Source organism: Globicephala melas, chromosome 1 (genome assembly GCF_963455315.2).
Source record: "Globicephala melas chromosome 1, mGloMel1.2, whole genome shotgun sequence".
In the NCBI taxonomy this organism is placed as follows: domain Eukaryota; kingdom Metazoa; phylum Chordata; class Mammalia; order Artiodactyla; family Delphinidae; genus Globicephala; species Globicephala melas.
The window spans coordinates 76,651,462-76,677,451 of NC_083314.1; the positions used below are offsets into that span (position 1 = coordinate 76,651,462).

Below are 25,990 nucleotides of genomic sequence, written 5' to 3' on the forward strand. Positions count from 1 at the left end.
CACACAAATACATTGATTACAAATTTTTGCAGAAAATATGTACAAATGAAAGTTCCAGTTCAATCACCAAGACTATCAGAGCTTTACTATCCTAGATACCATCTAACCCAAACTACAATGGCCCTGTTGCTCAGCAACAGGTGTCTAATATCCAATAACTTTGAAAATATGGAATAGTAGTATGAAACTACTATTAATTTTGTCAGGGTTGATAATAATATTGTGGTCATACAAAAGAGTAACCTTTAAGGGAAACATGCCAAAGAATTTAGGAAATAAAGTACTATGATGTCTACAACAACTTATTTCCAAATAATCCCAAGTGTCCACCAGTGGATGAGTGGATAAACAAGATGTGCTACAAACATACAACGGAATATTATTCAGCCTTAAAAAGGAGTGAAATTCTGACACAAGCCACAATATAGATAAACCTTGAAAACATTTTACTAAACGAAGACACAAAAAGACAAATATTATTTGATTCCACTCACATGAGGTACCAAGAACAGGCAGAACCTTACACGAGGTAGTGAAAATAGGTGTTACCCCAACCTGGGAGTCGGGAAACGGAGAGTTAACTGTTTAATGGATACAGTTTCTAATTAGGAAATGAATAAGTTCTGGAAATGGATAGTGGTAATGGTTGTCCAACACTGTGAATGTCCTTAATGCCAATGAATTGTATATTTAAAATGGATAAACTGGTCTATTTTGTTAAGTATATTTTACCACAATTTAAACATTTTTAAGTTCAAAAACAGTATATTTAAAACTATACTAAAAGCATATCTACATATTCTAAAAAGTCCACAAGAAATACTTTACTAAAAATTAAGTATCTGCCTAGCACTCGGCAGCTCCTTGTTGCCTACTCTTTCAACCCACCCGGATTCCACATTATAGCTGGTAGGTCAATTTTTGCTCACAGTAGCTTCAATTCATAAATTATAGTAACCTTGTAGCTAAATCTACATCAGCAACACTGGAAACCAGACTCGACACAGTTCTTCGAGTTTTTGCTACTCTGTCTCAAAACCTGATAGGTTTCAGAAACCTGTCACCTTTTTCTTCTCTATGGTTATACATCAGCTGCTGGCACGAGATGGGTTCTGTAAGTAAAAAGAATTACTATAATCTTCCCGAGGCACTGCCAGTTTTCTAATACGATCTCATCCAACCAAATACATCCAACATTGATTCCCATTGGTTTCACTAGTAGCTTATTTATTTGTGGCATAAACCTACATTCTCTACCTTTTTTTCTTTTTTGATACTGTGAAAGGTCAGACTTGTAGCACTAGGCAGGAGATGCTAGAAGGTGAAACAAAATATGACTTGTGCAAAAAAAAAAAAAAAATTCACTTTTTTTTTTTTTTTGGCCGTGCCATGCAGCATGCAGGACCTTAGTTACTCAACCAGGGATCGAACCCGTGCCCGCTGCACTGGGAGCTTGGAGTCTTAACCACTGGACCGCCAGGAAAGTCCCCCCAAAATTCACACTTTGTAAAAGTGTAAGTAGATTCACCTCTACCTCTACCCCACTGCCTCGAAAATACAGAGGCAATTACTCTGGAGTAAACTCAAGATGAACCAGAACTGCTTTCTGATTATCCAGGCAGTAATTTTCAAACAAGGCCCATAATATAAAATCTAATCTAGGACCACACTTTTGAAGAGAAAAAGGTACGAATTTAAATTCAATGATTAAAAATAGTTTTTCACTATTATTTCCCATTGCTTCGAGGAAACTGACAAACCTCCAACATTCAGCTAAAGTGACACTGTAACATCAGTAAGTTAATCTCTCTAAGGATGAAATCTGGTTATCAATTTCAACCAAAGATCCCCTGAGTAAGATCAAGTAAATAAAAATGACTTCAAATGATACACTCCTCATTAAAAAAATAATAATAAAGGTCTCTACTAAACACTGCAGGAACATACCAAAGATTAATTAGTAAGGCAGAATCCCTGCTCTTAAGGGGCTTAAAAATTTGAAACAGTAATAAGACAATAACAAAACACAGGATTCTCATTAAATAGAAAGGAAAGGAGGAGGTGAAAGCAACTCTAAATTCTAGGGCAAGAGTTCCTCCAATATCCCCTGTCATCTCCAGGGATGGTCAACAGGCTCTAAAGTTTGTTTCTCTGCTAATTCAACAGAAGTAAGTTCACATGATGAAAAGGTATTGTGAAATGTAAAGCTGATATTGGTGGGAGTGTTCTGAAATCAGAATCCAGTAGTCTGCGGCTTTGTTCAATAGCAATACAACATGTGAGCAGAAATCTTCCATGATTAGTAACTAAGGCTATTAAATAGCACCTCTAACTCAGACTAACCAAATCTTGAAAACAGTCACTAGCCTAGAATGAATAATTTATTTCCAGGCCAACTAGAAGAAACTGATTTTATCTGTTTTCTCCTATTTATTGTACATAAATTTTAAGTATTTGCAACCTGCGGTAAATAATCTCCAAGACAGTTCCTTGCTTTATTTGGAGAATAAGATACTGTGCTTTAAGGTGAGTTACCCCACTTGCTATTTCTGGAATTTACTAGCCTCTCAACGAGGGACCCACTTTCTAGAACACTTTATTAGCACTCTACCGTATCTGGGTTTCCTTCCAGCAGTACATTGATGGCTCTGTTGACATCTCCGTTGCAGTCATGCAAAGCAATGACACATTCATCCTGGTTCTTGCCTGTGATATCAATCAACTGAAAGAGAAAGATCAGCAACCATCATGAACAAGCCTGCACTCCCCACAAAAGAAAACTAGGTGAAAAAAAGGGAGAAGACACAGCTGAGTTTGAAAGAAGCAGGCTTAAAAAAGTAAAACATGCAGAATTTTGGTACTCTAGTTCCAAAAGCAAAATATTAACAACCTGTGATTAGGGATGGGGCAAAAGTATTTATAAAGCAGTTGAATAATACAGCATCTAATAGAGAATCAAATGCAGAAGCACACAGGATCCAGTATACCATGACTTGCCACATTTCCTAGATGCCACAACTATTCGAAGCTGCTGTACAATGGTATCAACAAAGTCATTCAATAAACAAGAGATTAAAATTAAGGTAAAACCTCTTTGAACAAGGTAGCTGTCCAAAGGGGTACAATCAGACAATAAAAGCACTCATAATTCGTTTAATACTATAGTGGAAAATATCCTGGTAGGCAGCAATTCTATTTAACTGTGCTTTGATCTTGATGTCTTTTTCCACAGCTTATGGCAAATTAGCGATACACTCACTTGTTTCACCTTTTCCTCAAAGTCAGCATCATTATGGTCCGAAATCATCTGTGCAAGTCGAATTTGTTCTGCAGTGGCCTAAGAAAGCGTGATCAAGAGACAACAGTTTAGAGAAATAAGAGGGATCTATATAGTCAACATTCATCATCTCCCACCCCAATTTCCTTCTCCTTGTTACAAATGACCAACTAATAAAACGCTACCACCATGACAACAAAGAGTGAAGCTGTGACTATTTCAAGCTACAATCTCTAAAAAAGCAGGGAGCTTTTTCACCTATGTTCACAGTTAAAGAGACTTTCACTCTGGGGTCACAGCACCACTTTGAAACGTCTGTGCCTTAATTCAATTTCATTTATTTGCAAAGTCATGTGTAAACCCTGTTCCTGATTCTGCAATGACCAATGCCACCCTTTTATTCCTTAGGGATGAGAATATCATTAAGGTTTAGTCTGAGGATACACTCGGCATATCTTCCAAGTATCCAGTGTATGTTTATAAGATGTCAGAAATTTTAGCCCCAACTGAGATTAAGTACTAAAATTCTGCTAGAAATTCACCTGGAAAAAGAAGTGAAAGAAAAATGAATAAGAGGAAAGTTCTAGTCTTACATATTCAATTTAACTGACCATAAACAAATGCAAATTAATTCATTCATATTAGCTGCCAACAAATACCAGACTAGTTATTAAAAAAAAAAAGATATCTAAATCCAACTTAAAAAAAAAAAAAGAGAAAACTCATAAACTTCAGCACCCAGGTGCCAAGGAGGTTAATTTACTCTTTAAAACTGAGCAATACTCTAGGGTGTCTCATCTGTTAATCTTGAAGGAACATAGTAAAGATGCTAACTCCTCATGGGAAAGGAAAAATCAGATTAGGCCTCAATGAGACCAGAGAGGAAAACAAAAGACAAGTTAGGGAAAAGAAGAGCAAAGGAAAGGAAGAAGGTGGCAAGACAAAGATTGGCTAGAGGGATATCAAAGTGCAAGGTCTAGGAAATAAGAAATGTATTGCTAAAACAACCCAGGTGAATGAAGGAAAATGCTATCTTAGAGATACAAAGCACAGGACCCATTCTTTCCAAGCCTCATAATGCAGTAAATTAAGCCCATTGCATCACAGCATGTCATTAACAGTTATCAGGCCCCAAGTGAAAAGAGGCATGGATTAGAAAATAAGAATAACGAACCCAAACTAATAATCCAAAGCACAGAATGATGCTGCACTAGATGGAAACCAGTATCAACCAGCAAGGCTATCCCATGGATCCATATCCTTTGGGTTCTTTACCTGGGGCCGCTGCTTGTGCTGTGTCTGATTTTGGTTTTGAGGTGGTTCCCAGTTTCCCCGGGCTCGGTTAGTGCCCACCGACGTCATCATTTACAGTATATACAAATAACAGTATTTACAAGGTAGAATACTGAAAGATTTAAGAAAAAAAAAAAAGTTTAGATGTTAAATGTGGGCAAAATGTTTTCAACCTCTCTTTCATCAGCACCTTCACCACTTTCACTTCTTTAAAGAGACAAACCAACATTCACCTGTTCTTAAGACAGATTTCCAGTATGATAAATTCCTTAGAGAACTATGACTATTTATCCATTTTTGTAAAACAAGAAATATATAAAACATGTGTTGTGATGGTTTGTTTTAAAGTTATGAGCACGATTTGGTTACAGTCCCCTATACGCAGCCTTTGTGAAGTTTTGCTACCTTGATAGTAAGCAAAACAATGTTAATAATCAAGTCTTCCAATAGGTGAAAATACCCAACGTCCCTTTGACAGAAGGAAAGATAATCAGCAAAGCCTGGAAACAAAAGCCTTCCAGGAAGGGGAATAGTCTACACTCCAAATAATAACAATTTAAAATGCTGTACTCAACCTACCTTTGAAAACAGCTTTACCTGCCTTACAACCTTTTAAACGTAAGTTGCATGTGTCCTCCATCATTTGGGAAAGGACAAGCTCAAGCCTAGCCTCTTTCTTCCTCCCTCAAGTTTCTATCTCTCAGTATGGTGTGGGGGCACGTATCAGCCCCAGTGACTTTGCCCAGAATCTCAGTTCCTTGGATAATAATTCTAACATGCTGTTTTTGTGGCTGCTTCTGTGGCTGCTTCTGTTGGTTTCCTAAGTTCACAGTTCCAAGAAACCAGAATTGCAATTCCCCTCCACCACTCACCTTAATATATAGAGAATCCCAAATTTGTCCCAAACCAAAAGCATCTAGCACAGAGTTTTATTTGGAAGAAAGTGCTTCTGGGAAGTCATTTTAAACTTGAGACATTATTGCCAGCAAGATGACTTTGTTGAGTCTCTAGAGACATGGAACACACAGGGCCTTCCCAAAACCAGATCAGTTTTGTTAGTAACACTTCTAACAAGCAAAGATTCTACTGAATTTAAGTTGCCTTCATTGATACTTTGTTTTATAATGCAATCTCAGCTGTTGCATTTAGTAAACAAAGAAAACATTCATCATATGATGGAGTGCTCAAAATAAGGTTACACTGCATTGTTTTACTCCCTGCCAAAGAGGACAAGTTTATACTTTTCTGCTCTATATTGAATTTTTTTTCATTAATGATACTTCACATAGGGTAATTCTAAGCTGCCCAGAAGACATTGATGGATTTGAGGGACAGGTAGGCTGGGCTTCTAAAGAAATATGCAAGGATTAATATTAGGAGACTGAATTTCACCTGTTTCTTGGGTCACAAAGAAAGCCAACTTCCCTGTGGATAAATTCTTCAGCCAGTTGGGTCAATATGTTACATAGGTCTTTGTTGTTTGATGCAGTCGTTAAGAATTGAGTTTTACATTCCCTGTCACCAAGAAATATTTTTAAGGAAAGTTCATGGCTAATTTTTAACCATTACCTCTTCTCCCTACACAAATGTGCACAAAAAGGCCTGTAAATATGTATAGGTAGTACAGGATTATTTGATACACTGTAGTCCATTTTCCCAGGCTGCCATTATTGTCAAGTTCCAACACTTAATTTACAATAAACAAGTGTTATTCAACCAAGTACGCCTGGATTCAAATCAAACAGAAAAAGAAAAAATATCAGGCTTTATTATAATTGACTCTAAGATGAACATTCTAACATGGGAGTGGCCTCTCCTGTAACTTACAAATATTGATTGCTTTCTACTCATCATGTGATTTCAATTTGTGAGCATGAGTTACACTGTGGATATGAATTTCAGGACTACCTGTATGGACAACTGCATGTACAGTACCAATCAATGTAAATACATTAAAAAGTCATTTTGAAAGCCACACAATTACTCAGGAAAGGGGAAAAAAAAATCCTCCTAATCACTCTTGCTATTAGCTTCCACTTCTCTCTTACAAATGCTTTGAAATGTGTGACTAAGACAATTTTACCACCTAGGTAGTAACAACACTGACCAAAAGATCAAAAGTAAGTGATGTGGGATGGATCACTGGAGGGCACAGAATTAGTAGCCTTTTAGTAGCAAGCAGAGACACATACCCAGAGTTATCACAGTGGAGATGAGGAATCTTGTTAAGTACTCTTTCTTAAAACATAAAAATATTTAAGGGAAGTAGGTGACAAGTATTGGAGACCAAGGGAATAGTGCAGGAACAAATACAGATTTCAACACAAGAGTGCCCTTGACTGTTTTCTGAAAACCAGCTACTTAAAAAAATAGCCAGAGAAATTTTACAGAAAAAAATAAATAACAAGTATTTATTGAGTATCTACTATGTGTCCAATACTTTAGAAAATACAAAAGCAATATGACTTGGTTGCTGCCCTCAGGGAGCTTACAATCTAATTTGAGAAACAATTCAGAAACTATGAAGCTGGAAGGGGGGTGGGTAAGGCTTGCTACTTCGAACAGAGCAACTAATTCCCCTAGATGCTCTGTGGAAATGATCCCTGCATCCCCTTCCCCAACTTGAATCTAATTTAAAAAAGAGTACTTCCCAGTTAGGACACATTTGGCAACAAGGGGTTTTAAAAATCAAAATCCAAACAGTACATTTTAAGGCCTTTCATCATTAGTTTACATGCCAGCAACACTTCCCGACTTCCCATTCACGGCGGAAATAATCACTGAGATAGTCTAATCTTTAAGGACAACGGTTGTAGGATCTCAAAGCAGTTTTAACAACCCATACACAGCCAAAACGTTTTACTTCTCCTGTATTTCAGGTTGTCACTGACCCTCATCACATCCCAGCAAGTCACATCAGACATCCATCCCCAAAGCAGAATATGGGTGGTGGAAGTGGTTGGGGAGAAGACAAAAAGGATTTCTCCATCTAATAATCAGGGACAATCAAAGGCAAAAGGGGTAACAATAACAACAAAAAAAAGGCCTGTTACTGTGGTGTTTTTCTTTCCACAACATCCTACACCAGAGATGGCTACATTTCAAGAACGGTGGAAAAGGAGCGGCCTCCTGTTTGTGACATCAGTTTGCAAAGCAATTTAAGGACTGTCCACAAGGTGAAGGGTCGAAGAAATTTGGAATTCCTGTCCCATTATAAGAAGAGTGAACACATACCCCACTGCTCTAATGACGTCCCTTAGGCGCAATATACCCTATGGGGGCCTTCAGGCCCAGCTTCCCAAATAACATCATTAATTGTTTGGAGTACCCAAAACTACAGTATGGAAGACAGGAAGCTAAAGACAGCAGCAAAAAAATATATTCCAAGAGCTGGAGCGGTGAGCAAGAAGGAAAGGTAATAAGAGGAGCTGACAAAGAGGCTGGAAACGGAGAGGGGACGCAAGCCCACGCGTGGAGGATGGGAGGCTCACCCCGCTCAGCGCCACATCGGGAGCTCCCGGGGCCAATCGCCTCCTTACCTCCCACCCGGAACAAATTAATCCTCCGCACTCCAAACTGAGGGCCACATGGGGGAGTTTGGGGCAGCTCCACCCCATCGCCCTTCCTTCCCCCCCCCACACCCCGCCACCCCCAAACCAGGCCGGATCCGGATCAGAGGAGGCCCGCAGAGGGTTGGAAAAGGAGGAGGCCCTCTCGTCTTCTCCACAGGCACCGGCCAGGGTACAGAGAGAGCCCTACCTCAGGCGGGGCCCAGGCCTAGCTCACTCGCGCTCTTTCTCGCTCTCCCCCCTCTCAGGCTCTAGCCGCATGGCCCCCCCCTCCGGCTGCCCCAAGCCCCGCCCCGGCCACGCTCCCAAATCGAGGCCCCGGCTCTGGCGCGGCCCACTAGGCCGCGAACCCAACCATAAACAAAACCTCCAGCGGCCGACTCGGGGGGGGGGAGGGGGCAGGGCTCGCAGGACTAGGAGGGGGTGTACAGTGGGGAACACACGGTGCGGGGGGGCCTACCGAGGGAGGGGGATACGGCGGGGGTAGGAGAGAAAGGAGGGAGGGTAAAAGGGGGATCGTGGATTTAAAGGGGCCGCGGACAATACCCGGCCCCGCCGCGCTGCCGCCGCCACCGCCGCCGCCGCCAACGCCGCTGCGCTCCCAACTTTACCTCAGTCTCCTCCACACTGACACCCCGGGCCGCGCCGCCCCTGTCACGTGATATAAGGTTCCCTCCTCCCCACCCCCCTCCCTCCTTTTCCCTCTTGCGCTCGCTCTCGCGCCTTCCCCCTCCCACTTGCCTTCCTGCGTCCCCCAGCACGTGACGTGAAAAAGGACGCGCACGCAAGCGTGCGCGTGCCACCTCGCCACGAGACACCTCATTCCGGCTCCGCGCATCCGCCCCGCCTCCTCCGCGGCGGCCCCGCCTCCACCACGTGACGCGCGGATAGCCTCCGTTTCCTCTTACTGGCGTAGTTCCGCGTCTCCGCACTCGTCGGTCCCGGTTGTCATTGCGTGCCTGAGTCACGTGCTGGGGGGAAGCGGGAAGGCGTCGTTCTTCTTTCCTAACCACCCCCCCGTCCGCCATGTTTTCAGGCCCGGTCAGCCTTGATCCTTCCCCGTAAGGAAATGGCCGGGGCGCTTCAGGGAACCCAGGCGCCGTTGCCTCGGCGCAGCCCGGGCTGACGAGGCAGGGCAGCGGGGTAAACCGGAGCGGTTCTGCGTGGGGTGGGGAGGCCATGGCGTCCGGCAGTAACTGGCTGTCCGGCGTGAATGTCGTGCTGGTGATGGCCTACGGGAGCCTGGTGAGGAGATTCCCCCACCCCATTTCCTGCTGTCGCCTCTGACCCAGTAGAGACCCTCCTCTTGAGCAGTTCCCGGTCCTCATTCTCCACCCACTCACCTGCGCTTTTTCTGGGCTTTGACTCCTATCCCAGGAGTACCTGGGAGCATAAGTCACCGACCGCCCCGCCCCTGGCCGAGAACCCTCCCCCTAAACCCTAGAATAAAGACCCCCAAGCCTCTACGCTACAGGCTTGTCTATGTCCACGCCATCGCTGACGGCCTTGCTTTGTCCCAGCGTATACCCCAAAGCATTCGTGAGAGGCCGAATTGAGGGATTTGAAATGAAGGCATGCCTTTTTTTGGTCTAACTTTTTAATTCTAGGTTATTTACTTCTCATATCTTTTGGACAGGTGTTTGTACTGCTATTTATTTTTGTGAAGAGGCAAATCATGCGCTTTGCAATGAAATCCCGAAGGGGACCTCATGTCCCTGTGGGACACAATGCCCCCAAGGTAGGTCCTTAAGTCATGAGATAGGCCCGGTTTTCCAGATCCATTAGGGCCCAGAATGAGATTTCCTTTGCCTTTAGAAATGACTTAATTCCCGTGTTTCCTTGTTCAGTTACCCATGTGTATATTAGTATATTCTATATTAGTATATTGAGCAATAAAGATCATCTTGGGTCTTGGCTTACCTGCTCACTGCCGTGGCACAGCAAGTAACTTATCCAGGGACTTCAGTTTCTGCATCTGCAGAATGAAGGACTTGGATGAAAATTCCCAACTCTCTATGGTATGATGTTTCCCAGTTCAATTTAAACTACCCAGTGTTTAATGTTTGGGTTTTTTTTTTTTTTTTTGATTTAGGATGGGGTTAGAGTGGTTAGAATTAGCCCCAGATCAGTGAGAAGGGTTGCCATTGCAAAACTTTAGATTTATAAGGGCCCCATAAATCATCTAGGTCTATCATTCATGTTACCAACTGAAATCTAAGAAAAGGAAGCAGCTTACTGGAGGACATACAGGAAGTGAATAACGAAGCAGTCTCTGTCTGTACTTTCTCCTTAGGTAATTGCTTTCCTTACCTTGGCTTTAAATATCTACTGTTGAAATTTTATTTCTATCCCATTCCTCCTTCCTGAGTTCCATCTTTGTGTATCCAATTGCCTACCTAACATTTCCAATTAGATGTCGGATAGGCATCTCAAACCTAACATGTCCTAATGCCCCACAGAACTCTTAATGCCCCCAACTGCCACCCCCATCCTGCTTCTTCCGCCTTACACTTCTGGGTAAAGGTTGCCTGCTGTCCATACCAACCTCCTTTTGTATGGCTCTTCCCTGATCACTGGGATCCAGCTACACTGGTTGAATTTCTTTATGTGTGCTGTCACTGTGGCCTAGAATGATCTACCTCTGGTTTTCACTTGGCTAGCTCATTTGATCTTTAGAACTTACCTCAAATACTATTTGCTACAAAGAGGAATGCTTATGACCCATTATAAAGTAGATCTTTGTTTTCAGATAGCATTTTACTACAAATATTCTTTTATGTTTATTTGGGGGTTTTTTTATGTTTATTTGTTTAATGCCTCTCTCTTCTCTAAGCTGTAAGAATGTATACACCATGCCAGTTATGTTCACTGATGTAGAGCCAGGGCCTACACATAGTAATAATTCATTGTTGAGTGAAAAGCAGGTTAGTGGGAGGGCTAGAGCTAGGACACAATTCTGTCAACTCCTAGAGCAATGTCCTTTCATTAACTAGTACTGTAACCCTCCTCTCATTGTTCTTTGCTGATATATTTCATGGAAAGCCTCAAAGATGATGTTGTGGCCTGAAACCTCAACAGTGCTTCCACATTCTCCCAGTTCTCCAAATGCCAGCTGCCTCCCATGAGAAGGATATAGGGTTAGTTTCCAGTATGTCATGAGCCAATCAAACCTTTGACTATTTAGGATCCCCCAACCTCAGACTAGATGAGATCAAGATTCCTTTTGCTCTAAAATGTTCTGGCTAAATTCTCATCCATTGCTGGTGGAAGTACAGACTAGTAAAAGTGCTTTGGAAAATATTGGGGTATTGTCTAGTAAGGTTGCAAATGTACCTAATCCATAGCCCAGCAATTCCACTCCTACCATAGAGAAATTAATTTTTGTTCATGTGTACCAGAAAACACGTACAAGAATACTCACAGCATTGTTTCTAATATATATTTTTTTAAAGCTGTTACTCTAAATGTCCATTTGAGAATGGATATATAATAACGTAATAGTATTCTGGAACACTATAAGGAATGAAAATAAACTGAAGATAAGTATATGAACACAAGTGAATCTCCAAAATACTTTTGAATGGAAAAAGTAAATCACAAACATGAATGAATCTCAAAACTATGCCAGGTGAAAAAGTGCCAGAAAGCCATTCACAAAAGAATACGTACTGTATGATTCCATTCCATTTGTATGGAATTCTAGAACAGGAGGAACTATATCGATAGAAAGCACATCAGTGTTCCCTGGGGCATGAAGCGGGAGGTTGCCTGCAAAGGGGGATGAAGAACGTTTTGGGGTGATGAAAGTGTTCTGTATCTTTTTTTTTTTTTTTTTAATAAATTTATTTATTTATTTATTTTTGACTGCATTGGGTCTTCGTTGCGATGTGCGGGCTTCTCATTGCAGTGGCTTCTCTTGTTGCAAGCACGGGCTCTAGGCACGCGGGCTTCAGTAGTTGTGGCACGTGGGCTCAGTAGTTGTGGCTTGCCGGCTCTAAAGCACAGGCTCAGTAGTTGTGGTACACGGGCTTAGTTGCTCCGCGGCGTGTGGGATCTTCCCGGACCAGGGCTCGAACCCATGTCCCCTGCATTGGCAGGCGGATTCTCAACCACTGCGCCAACGGGGAAGTCCAGTGCTCTGTATCTTGATTGGGATAGTGGTTGAATGGATGTATTCATTTGTCAAAAATTGTCAGACTACACACTTAAAATGGATGTATTTTATTGTGTGTAAATTAAACCTCAGTACAATTTATTTAAAACTTTAAAAGATAGGTTGCAGAGCAATTCAAAAAGTATTTTTCCAAAAAATATATATGTATATATTTTCCATTTGTATAAAGTTCAAAACCAGGCAAAGCTAAACATCTTCCTCAGGGTGATGTGATAAAACAGCAAAGAAAAATAAAACTTGAGAAGTTAAGGTTGGAGGTTGCATTCAATCAGGTGGACACACAATGCTTCCAAGTCATTGGTCATATTCCAGGTCATAAATTGGATAGTGCATACAGGTGTGCATCTTAATGAATTTTGTAATTAAGGTGTATATATATGTCAAATGTATTCTATGAATGACATATTTCACAATAGAAGTTCCTAAATGTCACAAGAAAATACTTGCTGGGACTCTGGCAACCCTCTTAAGATAGATGAATATGAAACTGTTAACAGTGTTTGCTTCTGGGTAAGTGGGGGTGACACCTTTCTTATCTTTTTGAATTACCTACTTAAAAAATTAAATGTGCTCTAGAAGAAAGCCTCTAGAAATCCTGTGGTCCACTAGGTAGGGATAGTTCCCAAACTTCTAAACCACATACAGATCTTACAGGTTTTTAGAGTAGATTATGACCTCCAGTTGATGTCCATTTTTTCCCAGCTCAGGAAATTCTTTATGACACCTAACCAAGATTCTTCTAAATCCTGTCAAGGGAACTTCCCTGGTAGTCCAGTGGTTGAGACTGCGCTTCCACTGCAGTGGGTGCGGGTTTGATCTCTGCTGGGGGAACTAAGATCCCGCGTGCCACTCAGCGCCCCCCAAAATTTCAGTTGAAAATCAGAAATAATGGTGTAGAGCTTGAAGGAATTCTGGCAGGTTAAAAGATCTAGCTTAGAGACAGGCAGTTTGGAGAGGTTCTTAGCGAACCCAACCCCATTCTTTATTAAATTCTTGAGTCTTACCTGGCAATTTCATTAGCCAAATGAGCATTTTCTCTGCTTCTGTTGTCTTAGTTGTTCACCTGCTCTGCCCCATTTCCAGACTGATGGGAAGCAAAGTACAGACTAAGTGACTGTGTATTCTTTTCTCCACACGAACAGGACTTAAAAGAGGAGATTGATATCCGACTATCCAGGGTTCAGGATATCAAATATGAACCTCAGCTCCTTGCAGATGATGACGCAAGACTGCTACAGCTGGAAACCCAGGGAAATCAAAGTATGTGGCATACTTTTGGAGGATACTTCAGTGAGGGGTCTCACAAACTCAGAATTCCTTTGCTCTCAGAGTTATAAACATAGCTGCTGGCAGACTCAGCAGCTGTGGGTCCTTGTTACTGGGTATATGTCAGATGTGGGAGGCTCTTTAAGCTTCCTGGAGTTTGGAGAATCTTTTGAGGGTTATACCTGAGACCAGTCTCTTTCTTAACAGATTGCTACAACTATCTATACAGGATGAAAGCTCTGGATGCCATCCGTGCCTCTGGTAAGGGCTGCTCAGCAGCCGTTCCAGATCCTGAAAGCTCACCTGGGGAAGAGAGGGAGGAACCCACTTTATGTGTTAGAATTTGTCCTTTCTGCACATCTCCGGCTGGTAGGAATTTCCTAGTTTTGAGAGTACTGGGTTACTATTTTACCTAAGGAAAATGATGTATGTAAGTTGTTTTTCTCCAAAGAATCTGGATTTGTTTTGTTCTTTCTAGACCTTTAGTTTCATGAACTAGATGGTGGTACTTTGCTTGTTTTCCCACAAAAGACAGGCAGCATCTGCTTTTTCACCAAGCCTACTTAGATGGTTTTTGAATTCTTTTCTATATGACCATTGTCAGAAATGCTCTTGAATTTTTTTCATATGACCATTGTCAAAAATGCTCTATCTCTACCAAAACATAGTTAATATCTTAAACTATGGATAAATAGGGTAAATAGGAAAATGACACTATTGTGTGTCGTTGGTATAGTTTAACAGTTGTATTGCCACCACCATATGACCACTCAGACATAGCTCTATATCTCTGGTCTTCTGAATTCTCTTAGAATTTCCCCCCAACTCACTCATTGGACCTATTTGTAAGTTTGGGATATTAATTAGAAAGACTAAACAAATGGGAAAGGGGGTATCATTGTTCTATTATCTCCATAGAGATCCCATTTCATGCTGAAGGCCGGCATCCCCGTTCCTTAATGGGCAAGAATTTCCGCTCCTATCTGCTAGATCTTCGAAACACTAGTACTCCTTTCAAGGGTGTGCGCAAGGCCCTCATTGATACCCTGCTGGATGGCTATGAGACAGCCCGCTATGGGACAGGGGTAAGCCAGATGGCCACTTTTTCCTTCAGGGAACTAAAGGGATGCCCCAGACTGAGAGATCCTCATTCTTCCTTCCTCTTTCTTCAGGTCTTTGGCCAGAGTGAGTACCTGCGCTATCAGGAGGCCCTGAGTGAGCTGGCCACAGTGTGAGTTTGGAGGGGAACATGTCAAAGGGAGCTGGTTAGAGAATACAGGTAGTGCTGGACTGTTCCCACAGTGAGATGACCTTCAAAAGCACTGTGAACAAAATCTATGATAACATAAGAGTTGTCAGGTCCTAGACTGTTAGAGCAGCTTCTTGCTCACATTGGAAAGCAGATGCTGCTCTACAAGCTAATAAGAGAAGTTTCTCCTACTATTGTGCATCTCTTTTTCTCTTGTTTTTGTTTTTTGTCCAACTCAGTAAAATGTCAGAATTGGTATAACCTATTACACCAATAAAGGGAATAAAATAAAGTTTTTCAGCACACAAAGATGCCTTCTCTTCAGGGCCCCAGTGTCATCCTTTTGTGCCTTGGTTCGATAAAAGAATTAAATGCCAACCATTTTTATTACCACTTAAAGTATCAGTAACCCTATCTGAAACAAAAGGTGTCCCTAAAGAATCAGCTGCCGAGGGCTTGTGTTATAGAAGAGACATCATGATTTTTCTCTGGGAACTTTTTCTTTTTCCATTTATGTTATGGCCACATCACAATTCCTCTTTTTTTTTTTATGTTATGTATTTTATTTATTTAGTTATTATCTTTTTTGGCTGTGTTGGGTCTTCGTTGCGGTGCACGGGCTTCTCATCGCAGTGTCTTCTCTTGTTGCGGAGCATGGGCCCTAGAGCATGCGGGCTTCAGTAGTTGTGGCTCTCAGGCTCTGGACTGCAAGCTCAGTAGTTGTGGCGCACTGGCTTAGTTGCTCCACGGCATGAGGGATCTTCTCAGACCAGGGATCAAACTCGTGTCCTCTGCATTGGCAGGCGGTTTCTCAATCACTGCACCACCAGGGAAGTCCCTCACTGGGAACATTTTAAATACGTACTAACAAACCTTCATTATGTTGTTTATGCATATGTGTAACTGAAAGAGTAAAGAGGGAAAGCCAGTCTAGAATAAAAAGTTAGTTACCAGCCATGAAAAGAGTACATCTGTTTTCTGCTGTGTTGATTATGGCTCTTTCTCCGAAGATAAGGGGTATGTCTGTCCTGTCTTCTCTCTGTTCTTAAAAATAGACTACCTTGTTCTAAAGACAAAAGGTTCTAGTAAAAACTACTTAGAAAACTAATAAAAATGAACATGTGGAAAGGAGCATTTGGTCTAGAAGTCAGGCAGGAGGACTGTTCAAAATTCAGTTTCTTTGAAAGACAAATAGTATATGATTCCACTTATGTGAGATATCTGGAGTAATCACATTCATAGAGACAGAAAGTAGAGTGGTGGTTGCCAGGGGCTGGAGGAAAGGGGGAATAGGGAGTTGTTTAATAGGCAGAGAGTTTGTTTTACAAGATGAAAAGAATTCTGGAGGTTGGTTGCACAACAATGTGAATGTACTTAATACTGCTGAACTGTAAACATTTAAAAATGGTTAAGATGGTAAATTTTATGTGTATTTTACCACAATTTAAAAAAAATTTAGTTTCTTTGATCTCTAGTTTCTAGAAAGTTTCAATGAGTATATTGAAGAGTAAAGGCTCTGAAATCTGACAAACTTAGGTTTGAATCCTAGCTGTCTGTCTCTTACTAGCTTTGTGACCTCAGGCAACTTACTGGATGGACCCTCAGTTTCCTAACCTGCAAAAGGGGATGATACCACCCTATAGGAATAGTGGGATGTGAGTAAATTACATGTTGGTAAAGCACCAGGTTTAATGTCCTAGTAAGTGCTCAGTAGTTAACTTCAATATTGTTTTTTGTTATTCAGTTGTTTCAAGGGACTGGGAGTATATTAATGGCATGCACACGTTAGGTGGATCAGCAGAATTAAAAGTTTTCTTTAAGCACAGTGAAATGAAGAAGAGGTTGAGTCAGAGGCAGGGACTCAGTGGGAAAATTGGTTTCTCTGCTATTTCTAGGCTACCAGATGAGATTTTAGTAACTAGTTTACAAGGTAGGACAGAGACCATTTGTGGCTACAGCTGCATTTATAGGATGGATAAGCCTTGAATTGTTTTCTTCCATTAGTCCTCATTCTGTCCGTGACCTGCCCTCTTTGTTTTCTTCAGGGTCAAAGCCCGAAGTGGGAGCTCTCAGCGACAACATCAGTCAGCAGCCAAAGACCTAACCCAGTCTCCTGAAGTCTCCCCAACAACCATCCAGGTGACATACCTCCCCTCCAGTCAGAAGAGTAAACGTGCCAAGCACTTCCTCGAATTGAAGAGCTTTAAGGACAACTATAACACACTGGAGAGTACTCTGTGATGGAGCTGAAGAACTCTCACTGTTGATGAAGCCAGACAGACTGCAGTGTGCTTGCCAGGCAGCCCTCAGGTCAATCTGGCTCAGCAGCCCGGACTGGATCAGCTGAAGCTCTGGTTAAGTTCAGAGCTCTTAGAGTTCATGCCTAGAGATCATTCTCCCACCCTCTCTTACGGCCAGTTTCAGAACATCAGTTAAGACTTTATTTTCCCTTGGTAGCACTTTTCTCTGGAGTGGAATTCAGATGTTTTTCTTAATATTTCTGTTAAAGCTTCCTTAAAAATCCTCACTTGGTTTTAATCATGGTTCATCTGTCCTTTTCCAGACTATAAATAATCCCAAGGGTGAGAGTTGGGATGATGGGGCTTGGTGTCTTGTCTTCTGTATCTGTCCCTTGGAACACAGTTGAATGGGAACCATTTGGGTTTGAGACATCTAAGAGTTCATTGGTGGGAAAGGTATACAGGAACTGGTGGGGAGATTGGGTGAGGCCATGAGTGGTATGTGGAACAACTTACCCTGGTGCTCCACTTAAACCAGGATGTGTTGAAACATTAACACAACTTCCCTGGCGTGCAAGGATCTGCCTTCTACTTTCATTCCATACTGTCATGAATAAAGTGAAAAGGGAATATTTTGACACCTGACATAATCCCATCCCTCCTCATGTGTGGGGTAGCGTGAAGGAATGGTCAGACCAATATATTGGTCTGACTTTATATAAACTATTTAATAAAATGAACAATTAAAGAATAAAGCATATGATTCATTCCTTTATAGTTGTCTTTTAATAAAACAGGCATGTGATATGCTCTCTGGACCTAGAACCATACAGATACCCCTTGGGACCACAAAAGAAGAAATCCTGAAATGTGACTGTGGTCCTTGCTCATAGAATTGCCTGTGTCACTAATAGAAGGCTGGAGAACCAGGATTCCCTTCAGGTCTCCAGGGCAACAGGCCAGGTGACCAATCAACTCTTAGGCCTAGGCTCATTGTTGGAGGTGTAAGTGTTGCTATGACTACTGAAACCTTGGTGACTGAAAACAAAGTAGAGCCTGTTCAGTCTCCTGAGACTACATCAAGCAAGTCTGTAGACATGTCTGTGGAAAAGATGGTAAAAGTAGAAGTATGCAGAGTTGGAAAAGGGGCTGGTTTGGATGCGTTTCCCTGGATGACGTTTCCAGATCAATTTACCAGAAATGGACAGATGTAACAGAAGGGTAGTAGCAGGAGTGGGAGATGTCTGGCACATAGTAGGTGTTCAGATATTTGTTGCATACTAACGACTGCATGTTACCTTTGATCCATTCTGAAAGGAGTAGGACTTTCTCCCCACCTCCCCTAGGAAATTGGCTACTCCCTGTCTCTAAAGGGAAAGGTCTATGTGTCTCCCACTATGATAGGGTACTGAGTGAGGTACTGGAGATCAAGGCAGATCAACAGAACTCCGTTTTCTTGCAGAGTTTTCAAAGGGCCCCGGGACTTAAGAAGATGGTGGACAGGTAATCTCTGCTTCTATCCCTTCCCTTAGCCTTCAGATTGACCTTTTCACCCTCCTGTCCTGAAGCCACTTCTGAGATTTGCTCCATCTTGTTAGGGGCTCCTGAAGAATGCAAACAGGTATGGGAGGGGCAAGAAGCAGTCCTTGTTCTCACAAGCAGAGATCAGCCTCGTAGTGCCCACTCGGTTAGGCTACGTAGGCAATGGTTATTGTCCCTGGCTTCCCATTCTCTGAAGGAAAATTGGAGCAAGTTTTTGTTGTTTTCTTTTTTTACTTTTTAAGGAAAATTCAAGTATTTGTTGCCCAGCATTGCACTAACCATGTGGTAGGTATGCAGTAGGTATTTATTGAATGAATGAATGAGAAAACTCAAAAGATTAGGCTGTATATCTCCATCACCTGGGGAGCTCTTTTCTTTGTTGTTGTTGTTGTTGTTTTTGCGGTATGCGGGCCTCTCACTGTTGTGGCCTCTCACGCAGGCTCAGCGGCCATGGCTCACGGGCCCAGCCGCTCCGCGGCATGTGGGATCTTCCCGGACCGGGGCACGAACCCGTGTGCAGGTGGACTCTCAACCAGTGCGCCACCAGGGAAGCCCGGGGGAGCTTTTTTAAAAAACACACGTCTTAACCCAGAAGATTCTAAGATGGTCTGGGATTAGATAGGATAAGCCTGTTTTTTAAGGTTTCATAGGTTATATCCAGAGGTAGCAAGGATGTGAGGTAACAAGAATGCATACAGTGTTAGTGGGAATCAAGATTGATGCAACCTTTTTTCTTTTAATTTTGTTTGTTTATTTTTGGCTGCGTTGGGTCTTCTTTGCTGCGCGCAGGCTTTCTCTAGTTGCAGTGAGCGGGGATACTCTTCATTGCAATGCATGGGCTTCTCATTGTGGTGGCTTCTCTTGTTGCGGTGCACGGGCTCTAGGCGCACAGGCTTCAGTAGCTGTGGCATACAGGCTCGGTACTTGTGGCTCACGGGCTCTAGAGCACAGGCTCAGTAGTTGTGGTGCACCAGCTTAGTTGCTCCACGGCATGTGGGATCTTCCCAGACCAGGGCTACAAACCCGTGTCCCCTGCATTGGCAGGCAGATTCTTAACCACTGTGCCACCAGGGAAGTCCCTGATGCAGCCTTTTTTATGAAGCCTTTTTTATGAAATCTATCAAAATTTTAAATTCACATATCCTTTGAACTGGCAACTCTACTTCTAGGAATTTACTTCACACACATATACCTGCAAAAGCACTAGAATGTACATACATGAGTATTCATGACAGCATTGTTTATGAAAATAAAAAAGCTAGAAACAACGTGTAGCTGGTTAAATTATGATACAAAAATACTAGACAGCCTTTAAACAGAACAAAGTAAATCTCTTTGTGCTGATACGGAAAGTCCAAATTGTTAAGTAATACTGCTTATGTAAACATATGATTTCATGTTAAAAAAAATTAAAAGATAACACTTGCTGATATAGAGAAGTTTTCTGTAAGGATACACAGGAAACTGATAACTTTGTTGAGAAGGACTGGGGCAGAAGAATGAAGCTTTCACTTTTTGTTTAATATCTATTTCTGTATCAATTTAATTTTTCAGCCATCTGTAAAAAATACTTGATTTTTTAAAAAAATGTCAACAGGATTATCTGAACAGAGTATGTGTGTGTGTGTGTGTGTGTGTGTGTGTGTGTGTGTGTGTGTGTGTGTGTGAGACATACATATATTCCTCTTATATATTAGAAAACCTTAATTCAGACCTAGCCAGGACTGAGTATCACTGGTATGATGGAAGGAATTAATCCTTAGATTGGATTTGATACCCAGGTCTGCCATTAAGTGACCTTGGGCAACTCACCTGAACTTTAAAGTTTCCTTGTCTGTATAATGCAAAAATTAATATCTATGACACATGGTTATTATGATGATTGAGTGACATAATATACTAGGTTCTAAGTCAGTTCTAGTTATCCTTTCAAGGAGTTTGCAGTCTTCTCAGGATGGCACAGAAGTTCTGGTGAAGAAGCAGCCTCACTGATGGCGTTTTTGTCTCCACTCCTGACTTTAACCCATTCAACCCCTACCTTTCTGCCTGGGACAGGTGGCGTAATTCACACACTCACTGTCTGTGGCAGATGACATTAAGCCAGAGGAGAAACCCATATGCCATCCTAAGGATGCAGGACACTATGGTGCAGGAGTTGGCACTGGCCAACAAGCAATTACTGATGGTGAGTTCTAGCAAGGGTGACCTGAAGTTTCAGCCCCTACTGCCCTGTGCCTTTGCCCACTGGGATTCCCAAGCTCTTAGTCTCTGCCGTTATACCAGAGCAGCAACTCTTTACCTGTAAAACCAAAGCTCCTTTTCATTGATTCTTTGCATCCAGTTGCAGAGTCCCAAACTGAAGTCTAGTCTTTGCTCCTCTCGCCTTGGTAAGACTGCTTCTTAGTGCCTAATACCTGCCTCTTGGAACCTCTCTCTCCCTGGAGTCCCCAGTTGCTGTCATGTCACCATCTTTGTATCCAAGGTGCCTAGAAAAGTTTCTGGTTCATGGTATGTTCTCAGCAAATATTTGCTGAACATTGGAGCTTCACCCATGGGGAAAAAAAATGGGTAGGCTTCCCCTCCAATGGTTCAGCCTCTATGCTACTGCCTAGCTTATGTCACAGCTAAGTCCAGATCCAAGAGAACACAGGTGATGGGAAAGCAACCAGGGAGAAAGAATGAGAAAGGTGGGTAAACGGAGGGCAAACATGACACTCTATTCTCCCCTCCCCACCAGGTCCGTCAAGCTGCCCTGCACCAGCTGTTTGAAAAGGAGCATCAGCAGTACCAACAGGAACTAAATCAGATGGGCAAAGCTTTTTATGTGGAGAGACTCTAATGGCATTTGAAACATTGTCTTTCCATTCTCACCATACCTGCTAACCTAGATTTCTTGAGCCCCACCACCTTCAGTTTCCTTCCCAAAACTCACCTGGATCTAGTTATGTGCCCAGGACTCAAGACAGTGCTCCAACTCTCACCTCTGGTGCCCCTGTCAACCCCCTGGTGCTATAGGGGAAACAATCTATGAAACAATGGTAAAAACAAGAGTGACGCCTTGTGGTCAGAATGACATATGCAGTGTTGATGTGAGTGGGGGGAGGGGAGGTAGATAGAGGCACAATGTGAGAAGCGAATCCTGATTTGGTTTAACAAATAAAGCTAGTTCTTAAAGGTTCAAACCTGGACTACTGGCTCATTCTTTCAGCCCTAAATCTTGATCTGTTTCAAAAGTGCTTATTCACAGCTGCCATAATCTTAACAGAGCTTTCTGGATTTTGCTCACCACCTCTCTGATCTCACTTCCACTGATTTTTTCTGTATACTTGGACAAATAGCTCTGAATATGGCTATTAATCCACAGGTACTATGGTGCTTGATGTCAGTAGGCCTGGATTTTAGGTTCTGACTTGGCAGTTATTGTGAGACCTTGGACAAGTCTCTTTCATCTGGATTTCTGCCTGAATTCCCACCTTGGCAAAATAACGGGGTTCCAGACTCAAATGCCTTCAGGAGTCCGGCAGTTATAAGGGAATAAGGGATGGTGGGATTTATGGGGGACTGGAAAGAGCATGTGAAATCTAAATGCATTCAAAATTCTTAAAAGTACCGATTAATCATTTGCATCTATAGGCCATAGAGAACTTTACTTATAAAGATCCGCTTTACATACAAATGACATCTCAAGCCAGAGAGACTCCCACTCTGCATCCAGTAACAGGTGCAGGAACACGCCCTCACTCTCTGATGTAATTGCCATCGTACGTACTTTTCCCTGTTCCCTCACCTTGCCATCTGCATGCTCATTGGTTACTCATCCTTTCCACACTGATGGTTTCCTGCCCTCAAACTCCATGTGGCTCTGTCTGCACTGCAAAACTCGCACCTTTTCTTTCCCCCCTCCCCCAAGTCTGCCTCTGTCCTTCAATATGCATTTTTCATCTTAGCTCAGAGCTTCTCCTTCCTCCTTTCCCTACACACCCCACTGATGAGGAGCACAGAGAAGCAGCAAGGTATAAAGAGAAAAACACACACTATGGAGTCAGGTGTGCGTTCAAAGTCTGACTTCACCTCTTAATTGTGTCACCATGTGTAAGTTACTTCTCTGAGCCTCAATTTTCTTTTCTGAAAATGGGGATAATACCCATCTCAGAGGAACATTATGAAGATTAAATAAGATTATGTAGAGAGCAAGCCCAGCGCTTGGCACGCAATAGGTATCCTCCTTCTTCCCTCTTAGGAGATTTCCCTGTGACCAAGCCCTTCACAGGTCCCCTACTGGTCCCCTGGCCAGCCCCCTTATGCAGCTCAAATGTCATTCTCCATCCCAGGCCTGTCTTTCTGTTCTATATATCCATTCATCCTCCAGTCCCCATCAGCCCTGCTTCCCAAGCCGTCTTATCTTTAGTCAATAACTACTCAAGTGTTGTGACACCAAACAAGACACGGAGCTCACAGGCTGGTCAGAGAGGCAGGCGTTGACCAAATCATGACAGGTATGATGAGAGTTTTATAGGAGAAAAACCACACACATGTCCTGGATTTGACCCGCAAACCTGGCTGAGTCTCCCATTCCTTCTGCCTGTTCCCCCGCCCTCTATTCCCTGCGGGTCCACCTTGCCTTCACTCCTTTTATCTTCCCTTGTATCTGTCTCCCAGCTGCCCCCCCCGCCTCTTATATATGACAGCATAGCCTGGCGTTAGGAGAACAGGCTTCCACATGTCAGAGCTGGGTTTGAATTCTGGCTGTCACTTACTGCCTGTGTGGCCTTGAGCACGTAACTAACTTTCTGGGTCACAGGGGGTTTTTTATATGTAAAATGGAGATAACGCCTACCCCACTGGATCACTGTGGAGATTAAATAAAGCACTTAGCAGAGAAGTGGCATATAATATGCAATAAATGCTAAGTCATAATGATGTTTTCCTGCCCTGTGATAGTCTTTCTCTTTTTATTTCCTCTCCATTACCTGGCTGCCCCCCCCACCTCCCACCACACTCTCTCATCAACCCCTTTTATTCCTCTTTCCTCTGTTCATTTGGGCCCACAGAATGCCCAGCCCCCTCTGCCTTGATCCCTGACCTTGTCCTCTCTCCCCAGGGCTTGTCAGTGCCAGGCTGGCTCCAGTATTGGCAGTCTGGCCCCCTCCGGAGCCCATCTCCTCTGATCCTCTCTGCCTACTCTGTCCGCTCTCATCACATCAACTGAGTAGTTCACCCCATCATACCCACGCAGCCCCTTTTCCCTCTGTGGCTGGTGCCTTACCCAACTCCTCAGGCTCAGAAGGACTCAGTCTTGCTTGAAATGGCTACACAGAAGTTACTTCCAGGAGAGCTAGAAAGCTTTCATCAAAGGCAATCTGAGATTTCGGCCTGGATATGCCATCCTGTCAGTCTCCTCCTAAGAGAGCTACTCGTCCCCTACGTCAATGTTTCCTGTCTCTGCCTCTGTTTCCCCAGTGCCCCAAACACTAAAGTCCTTTCAATTCCTGCTAGTCCCTTTCCCAGCCTCTCTCCCTCCAGCCTGTGGTTCTCCAGGACAATCAAGATTCCCAGAGAAGGGAACTAGAACTTGGGGGAGGGGGTGTTAAGGATAAAAAGGAAGGTCAAGAAAGTAAAAATTACACACAGGCTGAAACCCATAAGACAACACCACAGGTGCCTACCTTGGAGCTTGTATGCCCATTTGTTAGTCTTCCTCTGGAAGGTAAGAGCCACACAATAGGAATTGACTGGGGCTTGGGACAAGCTATCGATCTAGACCAAGGGCACTGTCGAGTTGGCCTATGTGTTTGTGTGTGTGTGTGTGTGTGTTGAGGGGGTGTGGAGGTGTCCAGCCTAATGGGAACAAGGACACATGGAACAGGCCTGGGGGCTGAAGCAGAGCATCCTCCTCCCACCCCACACTTCCACCCAAGCCCCTCACCCCACCAGTGTAGCTATAACTCGGGCTCCTTTCTGCCACAGTAGAGAGAAGAATCTGCCTGCCACATGACATTCAACAGACCTGGTTCTCTTCAGAAGAAAAATCTCCCAGAAAAGCAGGCACCAGGCTGGATCCCTGTGAGGGAAGACCATGAGAGAAGCCAGCCCAGGAGCTTGCGTTGTAAAAAGCCCCAGAAGAGGAGGAGAGTCCCAAGGACTGCAGGCTGTTTCCTGGCAGAGGGGGTTTCCTCCCTCCCTTTGATCTCCTAAAATCTTACTTCTAATTCCGCCAGGCGGGAGAGACCATATTTCTTCTCTGGAGCCCAGGTTGGAGCCTGCTAGTGAGACAGGTCACTCTTCTCTTCTGGACACCCAAGGGTGGCTTTAAGGAGGATGCCTGGAGGACATGGGGAGAAGGTGAGAAGGGACAAGATGGTGGGAAGAAGCAGCCAAGCCTTCTGGAAGTTTCTCATGGCTACTAATCTGTCATACTTAAGAGCAGGAGGGTTCCAGGAAGGTGTCTGCTGAAAGGCTGTCAGCAGCCTTGTGTGGGTGTTGGAAAGGGAAAGCAGGATGTGCAAGTCCTCACCCCCACTCTGGCAAAGCCTTGGGGCAACAGGAGGGGAGTTGAGAACAGGTGGCAAGGTTGATGAGGACCTGCTGACACTGCTGATCCTCTGGGCACTGGGGCCGTGACATGATAGGGAGAAGCTCCGTGTTGGAGCTTTGGGGAAGAATAGGTGCCCAGATGTGGAGCCCTGCCAGATATTCTTCCTGGTTTAGGCCAGTGTGATCCAGCGAAGGCCAGGCACTAGTAGGAGAGGAGCTGGGACCGGGATGGCATGAAGAGAAGATGAATAAGAGCCGGCTGTCTTGGGAGGCAAAGAGCAAGGGGTCAGTGCCCTTCCCCAAGGAGATGGCTCTCCATCTAGCCATGCTTGGTGCCTGGTGTCTCTGCTCTGTCCTTTCTTTGCAGTGGGGAGGAAGGCAGAGGACCACCAAAACTCTCCTGCCAGCTTCTGTGTGATATGTTTGATATTGGGTTGTTTAATTAGGAACCAACTAAATGTCAAACATATTCTTACAGCAGTAGGCAATTTAGCATCACACTCTTTCCTACCTCACCCTCTGGGGCTCTGGGGCTCCTGTCTTTTTTACTGAATCTCTTCTCTCCAGGACCCCTTTGGAAGACCAGTCGCTGCAACCTATGTGGATTTCAGTCTTGAACTGGAGGGCTAGTGTGGGAGCAGGAGAGAGCTGAAGTCTGAGTATCAAATCTTCCTATACCTTTCCCTTATACTAGAAGGGATATGGCTCTGATCTTTTCCTGTCCTTGTATTTTTCTCCTCCTTATTCAATCCCCCCACCTTATTATCCACTGCTTCCTGTCCCTGGGACTCCCTCATTCTGTTCCCTAAGGGCAACAGTAGGGGTCTTCCGTTTTTCTGCTTTCCT

At 43.4% G+C, this 25,990-nt stretch overlaps 3 protein-coding genes across 18 annotated transcripts in view; 2 read left to right on the forward strand and 1 right to left on the reverse strand.

The window, feature by feature from the left end:
• UBAP2L (ubiquitin associated protein 2 like) overlaps positions 1–8,776 on the reverse strand; it is a 42,290-nt gene extending 33,514 nt beyond the window's left edge. For all 14 annotated transcript variants that reach the window (XM_070044323.1, XM_070044320.1, XM_070044322.1 and 11 more), the window contains exons 1-4: positions 8,686–8,776; positions 4,553–4,682; positions 3,260–3,337; positions 2,612–2,722 (exon numbers count right to left, since the gene is read on the reverse strand). In XM_070044323.1, coding sequence (XP_069900424.1) covers positions 2,612–2,722; positions 3,260–3,337; positions 4,553–4,642 — 279 coding nt within the window. In that variant the 5' untranslated portion in view covers positions 4,643–4,682; positions 8,686–8,776. The remainder of the gene's footprint in view (positions 1–2,611; positions 2,723–3,259; positions 3,338–4,552; positions 4,683–8,685) is intronic.
• Positions 8,777–9,077: 301 nt separating this feature from the next.
• Positions 9,078–17,351, forward strand: C1H1orf43 (chromosome 1 C1orf43 homolog). 3 transcript variants are annotated; one of them, XM_030841972.3, is made up of 7 exons: positions 9,079–9,384; positions 9,776–9,877; positions 13,456–13,573; positions 13,787–13,840; positions 14,498–14,664; positions 14,752–14,858; positions 16,874–17,010. In XM_030841972.3, exons 1-6 carry the CDS (start codon positions 9,319–9,321, stop codon positions 14,812–14,814), a joined length of 570 nt encoding a protein of 189 aa, XP_030697832.1. In that variant the 5' UTR covers positions 9,079–9,318; the 3' UTR covers positions 14,815–14,858; positions 16,874–17,010. The 3 variants fall into 3 exon arrangements, with proteins under 3 accessions (XP_030697831.1, XP_030697832.1, XP_030697830.1); XM_030841970.3 differs by having other exon boundaries at positions 9,085–9,384; positions 14,752–14,810; positions 16,874–17,351; XM_030841971.3 differs by lacking the exon at positions 9,776–9,877 and having other exon boundaries at positions 9,078–9,384; positions 14,752–14,810; positions 16,874–17,351.
• Positions 17,352–17,490: 139 nt separating this feature from the next.
• On the forward strand, positions 17,491–21,685 carry CFAP141 (cilia and flagella associated protein 141). The gene is made up of 3 exons (XM_030841973.2): positions 17,491–18,571; positions 20,666–20,795; positions 21,348–21,685. The coding sequence occupies exons 1-3, from the start codon at positions 18,360–18,362 to the stop codon at positions 21,447–21,449; spliced, it is 444 nt and encodes a 147-aa protein (XP_030697833.1). The 5' UTR covers positions 17,491–18,359; the 3' UTR covers positions 21,450–21,685.
• The last annotated feature ends 4,305 nt before the right edge of the window (positions 21,686–25,990 follow it).